Source organism: Uranotaenia lowii, chromosome 2 (assembly GCF_029784155.1).
Source record: "Uranotaenia lowii strain MFRU-FL chromosome 2, ASM2978415v1, whole genome shotgun sequence".
Lineage (NCBI taxonomy): Eukaryota > Metazoa > Arthropoda > Insecta > Diptera > Culicidae > Uranotaenia > Uranotaenia lowii.
Genome location: NC_073692.1, coordinates 168817426 through 168836839, shown reverse-complemented (window position 1 = coordinate 168836839; position 19414 = coordinate 168817426). Strand labels below are relative to the sequence as shown.

The 19414-nt window shown below is 36.7% G+C and overlaps 1 protein-coding gene across 1 annotated transcript in view; it reads right to left on the bottom strand.

The window, feature by feature from the left end:
• Positions 1–19414, bottom strand: part of LOC129747797 (proton-coupled amino acid transporter-like protein CG1139) — a 65840-nt gene that overhangs the window by 11209 nt on the left and 35217 nt on the right. Inside the window, exon 2 of the mRNA XM_055742144.1 lies at positions 7195–7270. Coding sequence (XP_055598119.1) covers positions 7195–7253 — 59 coding nt within the window. The 5' untranslated portion in view covers positions 7254–7270. The remainder of the gene's footprint in view (positions 1–7194; positions 7271–19414) is intronic.

Here is a 19414-nt window from a genome sequence, read left to right as displayed (position 1 = left end):
TTTGAAATTTTAGGAAAACCCCATTTGGTGAACCCTTTTACTCCTGATTAACCATGTGTCCTTCTTTTTTTTATCACGGGCACAGAAACGAAACAAACCCGAACAAACAAATAAAATTTTAGTTCTCTGATCCTACATTACAGCGCCTTGAGAAGTTTCAGATAATAACCTGCATTTATCGTCGCGGGACAAGGTCAAAATATATCGATTTCGGAGTAACCGTATGCCATACTGCAACCAAGTATTTAAACCATTGAAAACTTTTCAGGCATTCGAAACGTTCTACAACTCATTTCAAATGTTCAACTCGCACAATGTGTATTATTCCGCTCATATTCTTTAGAAGTTTGCGTAAAACTTGGCATGTTGGAGCCCCTAAGGCTAAGAAAAGTTTTTAAACCACAAGTGGTGCGAATTTTAATTCAAAGAAAATTGGTAGTGTTATAATGCTTTCGGCTTCCAATTTCCGCCAAATGAAGGAATTCTGACACGAAAATCGAACTTTCCTTTTAGGGATAAAATGAATTCTAAATTTAAATCTGTCGTTCCGATTAACATACATACATGCATCTATTTTGATGAAATATTCAATGAGATTTTAAAAAGAATTAAGCTCATTTTTAGGCTTTATTGTACAATAGCGATGGTATTATTTTTTTAAATTTTCATGAATTTTTTTTTATGTTATTGTATTTGTCGTAAACTGGCATTATGAAAGCTAGAAAAGCTATGCTTGAAATTTTTCATGAAAAAAGCCCTCTGTAAACAATTGTTTTTAAATTTTTTTCTAGATTTAGTAGCTGTTTGTTTCGACTAGATTGATGAAAGTTGTTATTGGAGTAAAATTTTGAATGATAGACAGAAGAATTAATTCATTTATATAACAAAGTTGTTTAAATATTATATATTAATTCCATTGTATCTTTGTTGATGTTTATATCACTAGCGCTATGGATAGAGTTCATTTATTAGGTAGATAAAGAACGTCTCCATTATAAATAGTTATTATACCTAACGATTCTATCGAAAACAGAGATTATCAGTCTGTAACTAAGAATGATCGAATTTTCATGTTCATTCATCATTGCTTAACTTGTTGCAATTCAAATTAGGGTTTTCATAGACAGCTCAAATAAAAAATCGGTTAACCGTTAACTTGATATGCCATTGGATTACGCGACTATATAAAAGAAATATTTTTACAAAATTTATGTTTACACTTGGTAATAGTCGATATTTTTTTATCACCATTTAACCTAACATACTCATGTCTGCTTCTATAGAAACTTATGAGTCAGGAAAATAATATTTATTGTTCACCACAACACTAGTCAAAAGTGTCTCCTAACCAATTCCTTGAACCCCTCTCCCAAACAAAATTATTTTGCTAGGATGCAGAGGTAACCTCGGTCCTAAAGCACAAAATAGATCTTTCATCCTTTTCTCTTTTTTCTAATCTATCCATTGACTACTAGGACGTGGCCGGCGCCGTTCTTGACATTAAAAGAGAGAGCATCAGTTTTGTGCAGTGTGAATGAGCTGTTAATCCCAAGCATCATTCATTTGACCTCTGAATAAAATTGATGGCCTCGGTCAATCACGGAGTAGCAACCATTGGCGATGTAGAACTTGTTCTACTGAACCACGCCAGCGATCGTGGAATTCGAAGTGATAGTTATCATAATTTGAGTTTTGAACAAGTCATGCATATATTTTCTTTAACCATGCATTTCGGGTTTTACGATTCAAGGTGGATGTGAGTAGTTAATCAAGCTAAGCTAAGCTAAGCTAAGCACAAGTGGTGCGAATTTTAATTCAAAGAAAATTGTTTTCATCACGCGAACAATAACCAAGCAAATATAAAACCAAATTTTATGTGGTTATGATGGTTTGTGAGAAGGCTCCAATACAAGTTTTTCAGCATAACTCAAGAGCTTATCGAGCAAATCGAACCAAATTTGGCATGGAGGGAACTTGGGTACGGAAAATGTTTTTGAAATTACATATTAACCTTCCTCTCTTTTGATTGATTTGGGGGGGGGGGGGGGGGGGGGAGCTCCTAGACAATTTTTATATGCATAACTCAAGAACTAATCAACCAACTGCCAAAAAAAATCGCAAGGGAAAAAATTTGGCAGCCAGCGATATTGATTTCCGAGACTTTTCCACTTTTTAACAGGAGGATCGCAAAGGAAATGGGTCGTCCATATAATGTTTGATGCTGAACTGGAAAATTCATAAACAATGCTGCCGACCGTGACCTAGAGAATAGCTTTTAAGTCTTCTCAAGAAGACGTGAGTCTAGGACATGGGAACGCCTATGGAAGACATCACAGTTCGACCAGAACGTCTTTGTCGAAGTGTTGCACTGGGAGAGGAACTTGGACAACCTGTCCGCGGAAGAACTGACGAGAGTTCTACGAGGGTATGACGAGAAGGGCTAAGTGTAAAGACACTAGGCCACCCGTCCACACTGGTGGACAGAGCCATAGGGCAAGACGCAGGAAGCAGAACGCAAGGACCCTAGAAGAGACAACGGAGCGAGCGCGAGATCGGCGCTCCGCTAGGCCATCAATGCAAGCAAGAGGGCACGTTTCAAACAGTTTGCCATGACGCTAATGTCTGTTCATGAGGCGATGCCTATCGGATAGTCATGGGCAAAACTACAAGTGGGGGTGCGCCACCTTAAACGTGCCCGAAAAATTGAAAGTCATCATCAATGAGCTGTTCCCATAGCATGTTGTTACCCACTGGTCAACAGTCCCGTACGACTGGGACACCAGCGCTGAAGAGAGGATAACGGTGGAAGAACGCGAGACCCCCAAGGCCCCCGGCCCCGGACCGGACGGCATTCCGAACGTCGCAGTGAAGGCCGCGATCAGGGAATTCCTCGAAATGTTCCGGACATCGTTGCAGCGATACGCTGTTCCCCGACACGTGGAAGCGGCAGAAACTCGTCTTTCTGCCAAAACAGGGTAAGCCTCCAGGAGGCCCATCGGCGTACCGGCCGATCTATCTAATGATACAGCGGGTAAGGTTCTGGAGAAGGTGATTCAGAACCGACTCCAGAGGTACACTGAAAGTTAGGGCGGACTCTAGGAGAAACGGTTGATTTCTGAGAGGACGCAGCAGTGTAGATGCCATCCACTCTGTCACAAAGAGGAGAGGGCTCCGCTTTTACGCGGTGATCACTTTGGACGTGAAGAATGCCTTCAACAGCGTTAGTTGGACAGCGATTTCATTGTCGCTCATCCAAATGAGGATCCAGGAATATCTGACTAGACTTGTGGAAAGTTAATTACGACAATCGGCAACTGCAGTATATCACCAGTGCAGGTTTACGAACACAAGAGGTTTCAGCGGGTGTTCCACAGGGGTCAATACTCGGCCCGGTTCTGTGGAACATCACATACGAACGAGTCTCCCCTTGGGAGCTGAACTCGTAGGATTTGCGGAAAGCTGAATGCACTCAAAATGCCTGCGTCTATCCCACCACAAAACCGAGATGGTGCTAATCACCAACCTGATCTCACCCCAAACAGATACCATTGCAGTTGGACCGCGCGACGTCGTGTAAAACGCGCAATCAAGTACCTAAGAGGGATGATTGATGACAGACTCAGCTACACCAGTCATGTCGACTACGTCTGCAAGAGAGCGGCAATGGCCACGGCCGCACTCACACGGTTGATGCCGAACTCCTCGGCAATCCGCAGTAGTAAAAGGAGGATACTGGTAAGAATGGCCACATCAATCTTACGGTACGGAGCAGCGGCCTGGAAGCAGGCCCTGGGAAGGCAATGTAACTTGCAGCGACTTAGCAGCGGTCAGCGGCTGATGAACCTGCGGGTTATCAGCGGATACCGGACCATGTCGTCCAAAGCCCCCTGCGTAGTGGTGGGCGTCATACCCATCTCGGTTTTGCTAGAGGAGGATGTCTATTGCTACGACAACAAAGACACGCCCAACGTTCGAGATCTTGCCGACGAGGACTCGTTGTCCAAATGGCAGCAGCTGTGGTACAGCTCAGCGAGAGGAAGGTGGACCTATCATCTGATCCCGACATCGGGAGCTGGATCGGAAGAAGACACGGTGAAGTGGACATCCATGTGACGCAATTACTGACTAGTCATGGATGCTTCATGAAGTACCATTACCGGTTTGATCATGTGGCTTCGCCATATTACCCAGATTGTGGTGACGTAGAAGAAACACCCGAACATGTGGTGTTTGCCTGTACGAGGTTGCGGCGGTACGTACCAACATATTTGCCGCCTGCGGGTTCAAAACGACAGCAGACAACGTCGTGCAGAGGATGTGTATAGATTCCAACACTTGCCATGTGGTCAGCGATGGGTTCACTCGGATTATGACTGCCCTGCAGAGGAGCTGGAATTAACGGCAGTCCGCGAACGGTGACTCCATCGACGGGGAGCATCTGAGTAGTATGCGTCCGATCCCTTGATCGAAGCTACAAAGATAAGGCATCATCTTCTGCGTAGCGGAGGTCAGGGGTGCGCCACGAACGTATGTAGGATATCCCAACGCCGGGGGATATCCTAGCAGAGCCGCTTCCTAAGGGGGAAACTACGAGGATAAGAGTACTTTTCTCGTAGTGGACCTCGTGGGAAGGAGTTAAACCACTGTCGGGAGATACTCCCAGGTAGAAGTGGATGTCGGGCGAGCCTCTTGAGTCGGTGTAGGATGTCGTCACTGTCGGGAAGCATCTGAGTCGTAGCGTTCAATGTCCCGAATGTGAGCACATGGTCGTCGATCTGGCATACGGCACGGGCAGAAATCCTAGGGTTGCAAGCCAAAGGGATTAAAAAAGACCGGACAACTGTCGAAGTAGAATGCTCCCTCAACAGGGGGCTGTAGAGTGAAGTGCATCTGACCCCACGGTTTGAAGCTACAAAGATAATACAACATTTTCTGCATAGCGGATTCCGTGGGCACGCTGCGTTCGTAAGTCCCGCGCGTGTGCTATGACAGGCGCGAGACTAGGATAAGCTGCTTTCGATCGGCACACGACGGATGGAAAACCTCGAATCCTGGAGATAAGAGATCGATCTTTGAGTCCTTAAAGGAGAGGTCAGGCCTCGAGTCTTCAAGAGGAGAGGTTTGTGTAGTAAACCCCAAGTCTTTACGATTGGAGGAGGAAAACCAATTGTCGTAGTGAAAACGTACCGGCTTCAAACCTGAAACGAATTCAAATCTTAAATTTATCGGTTCCAACTCAAATAAATTTTTAATGTAATTATACTTTGATCAAAGAATAACGTATCTATGATTGACTTCAAACAAGCTTAAAAAGACTTATTAAATGTTCATGATGTATCAATATGTTAACCAGCAGTAAGAAATATTAAATCATCTTGATATTAATCATATGATAACGAGGAAAACGAATACTGATGTTGAAAAAAAATCTTTTTATCAGTATTTACAATTGAATGAGTCGTTAAAAAATTAATGATTTCCTGCCCTATCGGAATAAAAGAAGTGAAATATGCAAAAAAAGAAATTGTTGAAATTTCGGAAGAAGATAACCAATGATAACCAGGAACTATCTGGACAAAATTGGGATTTGAAAAAGAAATCAAAGATGAACAATCTTTTCCCAGTTGTGTGCGTGGCTCTTATGCGGTTGAATTTGATAAGCGTGCTTCATATTTTTTGTCATGTTGTGATATTTTTATCATACAATTTTCTCATAGATTTTAAAACTTTCCTACATACATTATCCTGTGGTAGGGGAGTCCAGCCAGGCCTTATAAGGGTAAAAAAGTTTTTTTTCATCCTAAACATCATTTTTGTTTACTTTTTTGTTGAAATACGTCCACAAACTCTCAATAGAATTTATTTTGGAGCTAGGGATGGTCAAACGATTGTAACAGAACAATGGTTTGGGTCATTATTCTTCTAAAGAATGTATATGTCCTTCTGTCCTGTTTTAGCATGGATTCTTCCAGCTTCTCACTCAAAATATCGATTTTATCATCATCATCCCCATTTTTTTAGGCGGATCAACAGTGATGCGATTGTTGATGATAAAATCGACATTTTGAGCGAGAACCTGGAAGAATCCACGCAAAAACGGGACTGGAGGACAAATACATATTTCAAGAAAAATAATGGCACTAATCGAAAAGCATGTAAAGCAGAAGCTCTCTTTTGTTTTACATGACCCAATCAAATTGTTTAGCCATCCTTAGCTAAAAAAAATTTAAATGATCTTGAAGTAACCAGCTTTCCAACAAACTCTTTAAAATCACAAAAGATTCAGAAACACTGAAAACATCGGCATTTTAAGAATTAAATGATGAGTGGGTTGTTATTTGTGCCGCTCACTGTAAGTACACAAACAACATATACCAGATGAAAAGATAGTATTAAACTTACCAAAATAGCATACAATGGCATCTACAATGATAAGATTCCAACGATTCGATTTCCCCACAAAAAGCAATATAAACGATTTTAAGTATTTGAGTAAAACGAAAAAAAAAATCTTTGACCAAGGACAGCCCATTTATCGTAAATCAGTTCACTTTTCTGGAGACATATTTATGGATTGACTAAACTGCTATCCGATTCAACTTTTTCGGGCAAAACTTGTCGTAAATGAATGATAGAAAATTACTCAATACCAACTTGCTTACGATGGTTATTGAAAATGTCTTTAAAGTTGATTTAGATTATCATTTCTATTACGATTTCATGTTAGCTGGGTAGGATAGATTAGAAATAAGAAGTTTAGACATTGGTTGCAATTCGCCTAAAATATTAGCGTAGGTTGGCCAAAATTTTAATTTAAAATAAAGTTTATAGATCACTCTATCTCAACAAAAAACTCTTGTTAAATTTTAAGTACCTATTATATGTTTTGTTTTTTCTGGGATTTTAACACTCTCGTGTAAATTTTAAGGAAATAAAAACAAATAAATATGAACAAGTAAGTTTAACTCATTCGACTAAATTTTATATTGACTGTTATTTCAAAGTTTAAAAAAATCGATAAAACATGAAATAATTGATTTTATTCGGAAAGTTATAAAATATTCGACATAAAACACAAAAGTGATAGTTATTTTTGAATTCAGAATTTCAGAAAAGGAATTCAGACAAAAATGTAAAAGTAAATGATTGTAAGATTCAATAAACTTCTTTTATTTGAATGCACTTTACACTTACCTGTGAATATCGTCATCTCCCACAAATGCTGTATTACTGTGACCTTTATCGACTGTCATTGTGATTTTGTGTGGTTCTGAAATGATAGAAAAAAAGTCGAATAATTATCGATAATGAAAAAGAAATGAAAACAAGGCAATAACAGATTAATTGCTATGCAACTACCAATATATTGTTCGATTTTAAAACGCCAAGAAGGTGTGTTTATTGAAAATATGTTCATTATCAGTATCGAAATTAAGAGCACCAAATACGTGCAGTAGATAACCAGTTTGATCTCAAAAAACCAAAACAAACATGTCAACTATATAATTGATTCATTGATGCTATCAGTAGGTTACCAGGTAGAAATTTTAATGTCAATGAGATCTTGCCTTTTCTTAGGTATACTAGGAGATAATATAGATACGATGAATGTTAAAGTGATAAAAAATTTTGTTGCTAAAAATTGACAATTCCTTTTCCAGCAATTAAAATCCATATCAGTCGCTTTTATTGCCATCAATAACTATTATCTGTTTGACAGAGCTGTCAATTTATGCAAACTACGCCGTTGAAACTAAATTACGAGTCCTCTTCCTCCTCCTCTTTTCTTCACCAGGTTTTTTCATCATCAATCATGAGGTAGATCAGCATCCGTGCAAAGAAGAAATATGTCCAATCGACGCGGAAAAAACAGGTTTTCATTAACCAAAAAAAGGAATTCCTTACGACCATCACGAACGCAAGAAGGTGCATAAAAGAAGATCGACGCAAGGTTCGGTGAAGTGATCGGGTACCGGAGGGTTCAGGAATTGTCCTGCCACCCCGATCACTGGCCACGGCAAGGACGCCACTTTTTAAAAGGGTTTCGAGCCGACCTTCTCCCAGTTCGTTGTTCATTCAAAAGATGTCTTCTTTCGGTTCGGTTTTGCTGTCGTCGTCGGTAGCTAGCGCCTGCGGTCATTACTACTTACTACAGGCAGCGTGAAACCCGAATGGAAAGTTTTGTTTATTTTAATCGTTTTAAAAGTCTTAATAATTTTATATTTGAATTTTGCTGCTGCTGCTGATTGTTTTGATCTGGCCTTCCGGTGGAAGAAGCGGGTTGGCTTTAGAAGCGCAGATTTTTAAGGCTGCTGCTGCTGATTGTTTTGGTTTGGCTTTCCAGTGGGAAAGACGGATTGCCTTTAAAAGCGCAAATTTTGAAGGCTGCTTCTGTTGATTGATTTGGTTTGGCCATCCGGTGGAAAAAGACAGATTGGCTTTAGAAGTGCAGATTTTTAAGGCTACTGCCACTGATTATTTTGATTTGGCCTTCCGGTCGAAAAAGACGGATTGGCTTTAGAAGCGCAGATTTTATAGGCTGATGCTGCTGATTGTTTTGGGTTGGCCTTTCAGTGGAAAAAGCTGTTTTGGCTTTAGAAGCGCAGATTTTCTGCTGCTGCTGCTGATTGTTTTGACTTGGCCTTCCAGTGGAAAAAGACAGATTGACTTAAGAAACGCAGATTTTTAAGGCTGCTGCTGCTGATTGCTTGATATGATTTGGTCTTCCAGTGGAAAAGGCGGATTGGCTTTAGAAGGGCAGATTTTTAAGGCTGCTGCTGCTGCTGGTTGTTTGTTTTGATTTTTCCTTCAGGAGGAAAAGACAGAAGCGCAGATTGTTAAGGCTGCTGCTGCTGCTGATTGTTTGTTATGATTTGGCCTTCCGGTGGAAAAAGACGGATTGGCTTTATAAGTCCAGATTTTTATGGCTGCTGCTGCTGATTGTTTTGGTTTGGCCTTACGGTGGAAAAAGACGGGTTGGCTTTAGAAGTGCAGATTTTAAGGCTACTGCTGCTGATTGTTTTGACTTGGCCTTCCGGTGGAAAAAATGATTGGTTTCAGAAACGCAGATTTCTAAGAGATGAGATGAAGAATATGCAGAAAATAAATAAAATCATATAGATTTGAAAAGGCTGTGCTTAGAATAGATTGTAGAATTAAGAGGAAGGAGATTTGGAAAAATAAGTAACAGGTTTGGCTTAGAATGGAATGTAGTTATTCTAGTCTAGATGATAAATGATTGAGGATAGAGGTGAGATGGAATGTTGAGATGAGATAAAGGAAATGCAGGTGATAAATCAAATTGAAAATTGTCGTATTCGACATCACTGAATGTATATAAAATTAAATTAATTTCTATGGCAACATTTGTTATTTTGGCAACACCAGGCACACAAAACCAAGTCGGTCATTGATCTATTCCTGTGAGCGACAGACGTGTTCAAGTCAATCTCTGAATTGAAATTCGTAAAATCACGACAATGGCGTACAGACATAGAGACCTAAATCCATTTTAATATATTTACGTGAGGGTGGCCCTTATTTTCAATCTTTCTTAAAATCTAGATCCCACTCCTTTGCCTGGATCCTATCAATGATAAAATAATCCTGTCAAAGTATTAGCTCATTCGGATAACTCTAAGGCGACCCTCAATGACCTTGAAATTTGTATGGAAAAAGTGAATAAACTCAAAAAAAATCATAATTAAATCTGGCAACACAGCAGAACAAAACAAACTTTATGACGTAAACGTAGAAGTAACAAGTTTCAAGTAAGTTTTTACATTACACAGCAAAACATCAAAACAATAATTCCGGGAACTATTTTACCATTTTTCTAAATTATTTGGCATCTTCAATTTTTTTTTTTGAATTTAAGGGTATTCGTTGACCTTTTAATTTAAAAACTTCAGTTCTACAGCGTTGCTCGATATTGAATAATATGGTTTAAATAAGTATTTAAAGTAAAAATTGACATTTAACTACAAAATATTTAACAATATTACAGTGTTGGTCATAACATAGCAAGTGGTAGCTCAAACTTGTATAATTAAATTGAAAACTGAAATTCTGAAATCAAAAACTGTTTAGGCTTTACCAAAAACAACAATAAAGCTACTCTTGGATACTTCATCCAGTATTTGGGCCCTGACTGTCTTGAAACTGTTATTGGATGATAATGTTCGATCCACAAACACAGTTGGAATGAAAGGCCAAATTATGATTAGAAAGCTTCAAATTTTTAAAGATGAACGAAAAAATCAATAAAAGTGAAAACATCAACAGGATTTCTTTTATATTAACAAGCGACAATCTTAAATATAAAAATGGAGGCGTTTTCTTTGCAACACCGTCACGAATAAACGCACGGTCGGAATGAAGTGAAATTTGGTATCCGAGGGTTTTTCGGGACAGAGATGGTACAACATTAACTAGAAATGGGACACAACTCGAACAACTTTGAGACAAATTTTCATGAAAACTAATTCACGAGCACGAAGAAGTTATAGATGTGTAGATGGAGTGAAACATTTTCTAACGATTTATCAAGTAAAAGGTAAAACGAAGTTTACCGGGTCAGCTAGTTTTACATAATTTTTAAATTTCTTTTTATATATTTCCTTTTGGATCTGCCTCTTAAGAAAAGCAAAAATTTTGGAAAAGACTACAGATATAGTTATAAACGACTCAATGTTATTGTAAAAGATAGTTGTAAACATCATAACACGAACAGGTTCTAAATTCATTCAGTTAAAAATAGACATAATTCTTACAAAATATACAAATAGAAAAAAAACGCAAAAGAGCAAAACCAACCAGCTCAACTATTTAACAATTAAACTATCAATTGTTCGAAAACTAGACATTTGAGAGAGGTTTCTTTATTCTGAAAACTATGGCTCCAGCTTGTATAAAATATTTTAATGCCGCAGTAAGCCTTTAGTCGGCCAATTAAATGAGTACCGTAAAACGAGGTAACTTTGATCACCGGGGTAACTTTGACCATCAATAAATTTTTACACATTATCATCAATAATTTAGTCTATAGTTCGAATTTTTGAAAACTGTTTTCTACGTTTGAAAGCTTATTAATTGAGTATCAAATATACTGAATTAGGTTTGTATTTGAAATTGTTTTCTGTTAGTAAAAATGTAATTTCAAAATTTTAAAATATCTATTTTTTCCAAGGCTCGCAAACAAATAGCTCTCCTGATGATACCAAAATGTATTTAGAAGCAAACGGGTGGTTGAATGTGAAAGAACAACTTTTATTCTTTGTATATGTACAGTTATAGTGTTATTTTTATATTCATTTAATGATAAATTTTTGATATTTATAAAGCAAGGACATTTTCCAAGAGTAAGCCCATATTAAACAAATGGATAGGAATCCTATCAAATTATTAACTTTGAAGCAAAAATGAAAATGAAATTAGTGGGAGGGCCTAGGGGAATGTGTGAATGTAAAATTTCATTTGTATTTTGAAGCTAAAACTATTTGGCAATTATTATAATTTTTGCCCCTGGATGTATGCAGCATAACTGTTTTTTTCGATTATAATTTTTTTTTGAAGAAAACGTTAAAAAGCAAGGTAGAATTGATAAATTAGAATTCATAAACATTTATGAAGGTGTTTTGTGTCCTTTATGATCAAGAAAAACTCGTTAAAACCGTCAAAATGGAAACTGATCAATGTAACCCCAAAGCATCAATTTCGGAACAGCGAAGAAATCGCTTTTTAAATCAAATTTAAAGTAGTCTAATAAAATCCGACAACCATGATTTATGTTCATATGAGTCCAGTACTGGTTTTAAAAATATGAAACATGCCACATTTCCCTAAACAGAAAAAAAAATCGAAAAATATTGAAAAAAGTGATCAATATTACCCCGGATTACGGTAGGTAATTTAGTTAGAATTTTTAGTTAAATATAGTTGTTTTTTGATACACTTCATACATTTAAGAATATTTAATTTTCAAGATTCTCTTATTTCAGGACAAAGTTGTTTGAAGTCAAAATATAAGTAAAACTTAGGAAACAAACTTGCAACTTTTGTTTAATTTTTGACTTCTTATATTTCCCCATTGTGAAGGTATGTATTTAAAAATATAAACAAAAAGGTCTACAACTTTTTATGCTTGGTCCAAAACTTCTGTATGTCTTCTAATAAATTGTTCTTCAGCTTAAAATCTACATTTTGAATAAGTTTTAACATTTTTTATGTCTCGCCAGAATAAATTATAATTTTAATGCTTTTTATTTTGTTCAAATTAAATGAGAAATAAGAGAGATACCTATAGGGGGCATCCATTAATTACGTAACGCTCCTAGGGGGGGAGGGAGTAAGCTCGAGAGTTACAAATTGTGACCTAGGGGAGGGGGGAGGTATGCTCATCGTTACGTTACGATTTTTTCCTCCAAAATTTCAGTTTAATCGCAGCTATTTTGATGTTATGCTATTTTTGCAGAATGATAAGCAAACCAAAATCAGCCTGAAACCGAATATTATGTACATTTTCCCCCAAGAACTCAATGCAACCATAAGACGGAAATTTTACAATTTTTTCTCTATTGATATTAAAAATGCAATTTTGGTTATTCCGACGAATTTGTAAGTACTAAGTGAAGTATGTTTTGCATAACAAGTTATGCTCCTTGAACAAAATAAATTAAACTAGGTAGATCATCAGCTAACAAGCACAGAGCAACTCGTAATAAGACAATCATTTTATTTTGTCAGCGAGTACATATCATCAATCAGTACTAAGAAGCGACTTGGATAGATATTACTTAGGGTAAATGTACCCAAGACAACGGCTTAAGGAAGCTGTTTTCATTAATTCAATAGAATTGCCTTCCATGTTGATTTTAAACTGATATTTATTCATTGAACTATATTTCGAATACTGTTTTATGAAACTATGTAGGAAATAGATCAATCCATTACGTACTTTTGAGTCAATTTATGATCTATTTTTCTCATTCAAGTTCCTCCATTGTCGTACCAGGTCCCTAATTCCGTCGTACAAGGAGACCGGAATTGTCTCAATTTATTCCACCCTCTTCAGAAATACATTTAAAATTTTGCGGTTGCGGTTCATGCAATTAGCATCAGCTTACATCGAACGGATCAACCGCGCAGGATAACAGCGGAAGTTCTCTCAAGTAACCAGTCGCAATAAGCCATGAAACTAGGATAGCTTTATTGTAAACAGGTCTACCATTGCTTGGCTAATGCATATGCAGGCAGCGAAGTATTATATCTTCTATTCAATTCTACCGAAATTGTCTCAAACTATTCCTCCTTCATGAGGGATAGATTTGAAATTTGTTCATACAAATGCGATTATTTACTTTGCACGGATCAACCGTGCAGGATAACTGCAAATTTCGAAAGAGATCTAAGTCGCAATAAAATGGACTTGCCAAGAAATCGCAAGGTAGCGTTTTTGTAGCTAGGTACCATTGTTTGGCTAAGGCAATTGCAGGCAGCACAATATTAGACCTTAAAAATTGAATCCACCCTGCAAATGTATTTTGTACCAACACACTCTCCAACGGACTGGGCTGCCATGATCCAGGATTTGTCTGTAAAATAAGATTTTATAACATTTAAACAGACATTTTTCACAAATTACATGGCACAAATTTACACAGTAACTGCATATATTTAAAGAACATCAACCTTTTTTAGTAGTACTATATGTTTTTTTACGCAATGAGACTGAATAGTAAGACATTTGAAGAGAGGCAGAATCACTCTTGCGTTTTGTCAACATGTGTATTCTTATGCATGTGGGAACCCTGGCGAAGGATATCGACACAAAGCAACGCCACGTCGATGCGTGTAATGCACATTAGACTGGTTCAGCTCATCTATTCGAGTTTTTTTTTGCGAGCGATAAAAGTTTTTGCAAAAATGTTTTTTTTTTCGGAAATTGACGCTTCGTTATTCTAACATTTTGTTGTTTGGGTTCAAATTTTTAGGAAATGACGTAGAGTAATCCAACTGAAATTAAACTGTTCGACTTTTTTCATTCAAATTGTAATATGTCAAAAACGACAAAACATCTTTTGTTGAAAATTCACTGAGAATTTATAAAAATGCAGCAAACATGAGTCAAGTATTAAAACTTATATGGTAGAAATCAGAATATAAGCGGGTTTGATTTTGTTGAATTTTGAACGACTATATGTACAAAAAATCTTATCTATCGATTTTTTATCCAAACTTGTATTGAGATCCAAACCAGAGACTCATGAACTCTTATTTCAAAGTTTAAATGATCCATTCATCCAAATTCTCTTGTTATTTTGACCATCAACGGGAATTTTTTGCATCGTTTTTTCATACATCGTAAAGATTCAATAAAAATCGAAGTTTTCGGTCCAGGAATTGAAATTGTTTTCTCGAGTTGATCCCCAATTAGAGAATTTTTGAAAACTGGAGAAGTTTAAGTTTTAGTTTTCAAGGATCTCTCAGTGACCATTCTGTAGAGCAAAGCGTTTGGTCGTACGTGAGATATTGCAGTTTGAATGCAAGAAGTTTAAAAAGTCTAGTTTTCAAATAATTGATGTATCTCATGTTTCAAACACTTGGGAAAGGTTTTGTGTCATCATATAATAGAACCAAAAATAATCAAATATTAAAATATGAAATAATTTTGAAGAAATTATCCGAAAATCGGTATTTAAAAACATGAGAAGATGGAGGGGGGGGGGGGTGGATAATTATCACCGTTACGTAATTTTCATAGGGGGGTACGTCGAAACGTTACGATTTGTGACATACGGGGGGGACGGGGTCAAAAAAAGTGCACTTTTTGCGTTACGTAATTTATGGATGTCGCCATAGCGGTTTCGGCCAGGATTGTCAAATTAACATTTTAAATAGAATTCATTATGTGTGTAGGCTTTCAAAGGCCGTTCCAAAAAAAAATTACTCTTAATAATAATTCTCAAGAAATCATTAAAGGTCTCTGAAGAAATTTTTATATTTTTATGCACCTTAAAAAATATATATAATCCGTCAAATTACCATATGTTTCATTTTGAATTGAGGGTGAGTTATGAAACTTATAACTAAGTAATACCTAGCAGAAATTTTAAGCACTTTTGCAGAATCTAATAAAACTGAAATTATTTCTTGGGATTGGGTAATTGTAGAACCTTTTAAAGGGAAATCTTATATATTCTGAAGTAACATTTTCTTTGCTCGGGTCTCCATCAATTGCTGCCCTTGATGAGTCGAGCCTCCAGACGAATGTATAGCTTCAGAACATGCAACCGTCCAGCAAAAAAAAACTACGCTGATCGGGCGCTGATATTCCATTGTGATCCTGTTGTCGTTTTCATCTACTCAATGGCTGACGACTACCGGGTTCTTGCCATTCCGTGCCATTTTCTTCCTGCTGCATCTCACTGGACTACTGGAATGAAAGAAGACGCGCCGCACCAGTTCCATGAGAAACCAGAAGCAATCCACCGAACCAGATTTTTCTCATCTCCCCATCCTATCTACAACAAGTAACGCCGAAAAAAACCCAATTTATGAACATGCAAACCAGTTTGATGACGCCGCAGAACAGAGAATGGGGTGGTCAAAAAAATTATTACCAATCATCAGGTTGAACTTTCGGGTTTTCGGGGCGCTTTTCTTTGTTTCTTGACGCTGATGTGTTATTTTCCGATCCGCTGCCCATAATTTACCCTTTAATTCTGATTTTGCGGGCTTTTTTTGTTGCTTCTGATGGCCCAGCCGCTTTCGCAATTCTTTTTCAGGCAATGACGCAAAAGATTTTCGAAAGCGTATTTGGACTGACGCCGTGGTATCGTATTGTAGGGTATTAGCGAATCTGGGAATAGTAAATTGGGCGGGACAATCTTTCGGATACTGCATGCAACAGCATCATATTGGTCGTTGGCTTCGAAGTTTTGTCTAAAATCGGAAGGCTCGTAAAATGATTGAGAACTGGGGATATAAAAAGTTTTTATTATCGTGCTTGTCAATTTCGAATAAAGCAAGTGAGATTATTGAACCAATAATGTAAAGAATTTATATATGAGTAGCTTAACCTTTGAACTTTTTTTAATTCCATTGAATGGTTGATATCATCATTTAAACTTTTCACGTCAATATTTGTTTTTTTTATCAGCGCGTAAAAAAGGGATACATCGCTTAAAAAATAAACCCTTCTATTTCAATAAATTTCAATAGATAAGATTTTAACTAGGTGAAACTATTTCTAACATCATTCAACAAAGTCTTTGATTGTTTAACAATTTGACAATTTCGGTTTTGATGTAGAACGATTTGACTCATACTATGAGAAATATCAATGTTTCCATTTGATTAAAATCTTCTTGTTGAAATGAGGTATTTAACGCAAGTTTCAGCGGTGGAATAGAGTTATATTTATTCAGATTTGTTGGTCTAGTCACTAGAATAGTACTCATTACATGAGCGATAGCTATTATGTCACTATTCTATTCTCGCGCCCTAACCGAGAATTACTCATTTCTCAATGAATATTCCGATAAATCTACTCATTCTTATCTACCAAGCATTGCAGTGTAAGTGTGACGACAGTGTGAGTAGATTTGCTTTACAGTGGGTAGATCAGTTCAGAAGAAAAATGATTGGAAAAAATTTGAAACATTTCAATACTCAAACCATCTTTTCGAATTCTTCAAGAATATTTTCAACCTTCTGTTCATTCCAGTTGAGAAAACATTTAAGAAACCAAAAATGCGCTTTGTTTAGTTCACAAAATGAGATTTGGTTTTGTGGTATTCTTGAACTGAGTTTAAGTTTCGCCACACTTCCTATTTTGTAAACAGGAACTGCGAACTGTCACCACAAAAGGGAAATACGTCATCGTTCTAATCCGTTGTTGAGTGTCAATATGACACTATTGGAAGTTCGGCGGCTTGTAACTTTATTCGGGTGTATCCAAATAAAAAAAAATACTTGAGGGACCCTCAATGAATTTTTGAAGCTTTAATTTTGCACCTAAACTATTTTATGGACACACCCTTGAAGCCCAGGAAAAAATAACTTCCTTATCACGCCTTAAGTGTCAATTTGACACTCTCGCTTAAAACCCCTATAAATCTCTTGATTCACAACCCATTTTTAAAATCTTTATAGTTTTGGAACCTTGTAATGCAACTCAAATATGCCTATCAGACAATATTCAGCTACAATACTTAAGTTTTCCGTTATTCAAAGTCTAAGATAAAAAAATAAAACATAAAAAACATGCTTGGAAAAAAAGACTGTAGATCAGCTAAGGAGTGCTAAAAAAACTCAATAAGTGTCCAAGAAAGCTGAAGTTAGAAAAGAAACTAAACGTTGCACACAAAGATATATTTTTTGATTTTTTTAAATCATGACTATAAAAAAAATGTAAAAAGTGGTATGAAAACCGTACTTTATGTTAAACCGTTTAAGTCACACCAGATAAATTTTGAACAGAGGATTGAAAAGTTTAAATATATAATAGATTTTTACAATAAGAAACACAGAATTTTTGACGAGTTTTCAAAAGTAGCTGTTTTTCGAGTTTCTTTGTCAATTTGCAAATTTTTATGCGCTGACTGGTGAATGTTCAGACAGTATTTCATATTTTTATTTTTCATATTTATGTAAAGTATCACAGCACTTATGTAATTACACCACTAGAATAGAGATTGGTATGAAATTGGCTTTCTGGCGAATATACATTTAGTGCGAAAATATTGCGTGAATATACTCAAAATCCAGTGCAATGTTTATTTTAAGTGCAAGAAAATCTGAGAAATTGCAAATCGACAAAAAGTTTGCATTGGATTTTTGAAACCTCATCTATGGGTGTACATGTTTGACATTGCTCCCAAAAATAAGAATAACTCTCAACATATTCAATCAATTTGTAGAAGAAGAACTGATTCTGGTTTTGCCGGTCTTAATTATTAGGAGAATTTTGCTGGTGTTAGTTTACACATGACATATTTTTGTAATGTAGTTTGTTTATCATTATGACACTGAATTTAGGCAATTTTAAGAATTTAAACAGACTATTCTTGAGACAACAATTTTAAAAATTGAAAACGATAACTCGAAGATATTTCAAAAACAAACATTTTTCATTTTGAGCCATAGTAACTTACCACGCTCAGAGTCACCCCGCACGACGCTACCTTAACATTAACGTTGCAAGGCTTTTTAAAAGTTAGTTAAATTTGTTGTGATTTTCATAGAAACAAAAAAAACTTCAGTCATTCATGATAACAAGTTTTATTTTGATACAAATGCTCGAAATTCCTTCACTAAACTCAAAAATCCATTTTGTACTTGATAGAAATGAATAAACAATATTATTACATTGCTTTGTAAATTTGCTTCATTGTTCCCAGATACTTTTAAGGCTTTCTAAGCTAATTTTATATTTTTGCTGAATTTTTCTCTGAAGATCATTTCTTATTTAGCTATTTTAGTCGGAGCTTGGTCGGTGCCTCAGCTTCTAGAACAGAACAGGTTATTATAAGCTCTAGGGTGTCCAGGTCTGTTTTGGTCCGGCCATGATAAATCTAGTATGGTGGTCTCAAATGCCAAATCGTACGTTCAGTCATATTGAAAAAAGTTTTGACAGCTGACTGAAGTGTTTACGAAAAAGGGGGTCCAGAGATACCAGGTGTTTGAGATACAAAATCAGAAATTTGGAAAAAAAGTCTTTGTATGTCTGTGCATGACGTAGATCAAAGATCAAAAGATTTTAAATCAAATTGAGTTTAGTTTATTTTATTTTATTCAAACTAGACTTCCGGAAATTAAGAAATGATTTGAGAATTCAATGAATTCGATTTACTGTATCATAAATTACAATAAACTCCGCATCTTTTAAGGGTGGACCAAACAACCATAATCCTAAACCGGATGTTGCTTGTCGGATCGATGGCATCAAGGTCAGACTCAGAGTGTTCACCATCGAAGCGGCAGTCGAGGCTACATCATGCGCTACGACACTGCCACCGCTGACGCCGTACCCTCCACCACCTTTCAGCTCTTCGGTTCCCTCGTTCAAAAGGGCCAAAACCTCCATCTGGTTTTCCCAAATGATACCCATCAGATCCGGATTACTCGATTGGATCTTCTGGAGCAGCGAGGCAACAGACGGTCTTCGGCAAAGTTGCTCAGAATGTCGAATACTATCATTTGACAACATCAGGTAAGAGGCCATCCATATACCACGTGCAGATTCAGATGCTTGACAAATTTTAATGGTCCATGGCCATTTTGGGAATTCGTATGGATGATCTTCCACGGAGGGAAAAAGAAGTCTAAAATAGCTCAAAAATTGTTCACGTGGTATATGGATTGCCTGTTAGTTCTAGATCTCATCACATATAGTAGTATATTGTTATGAATT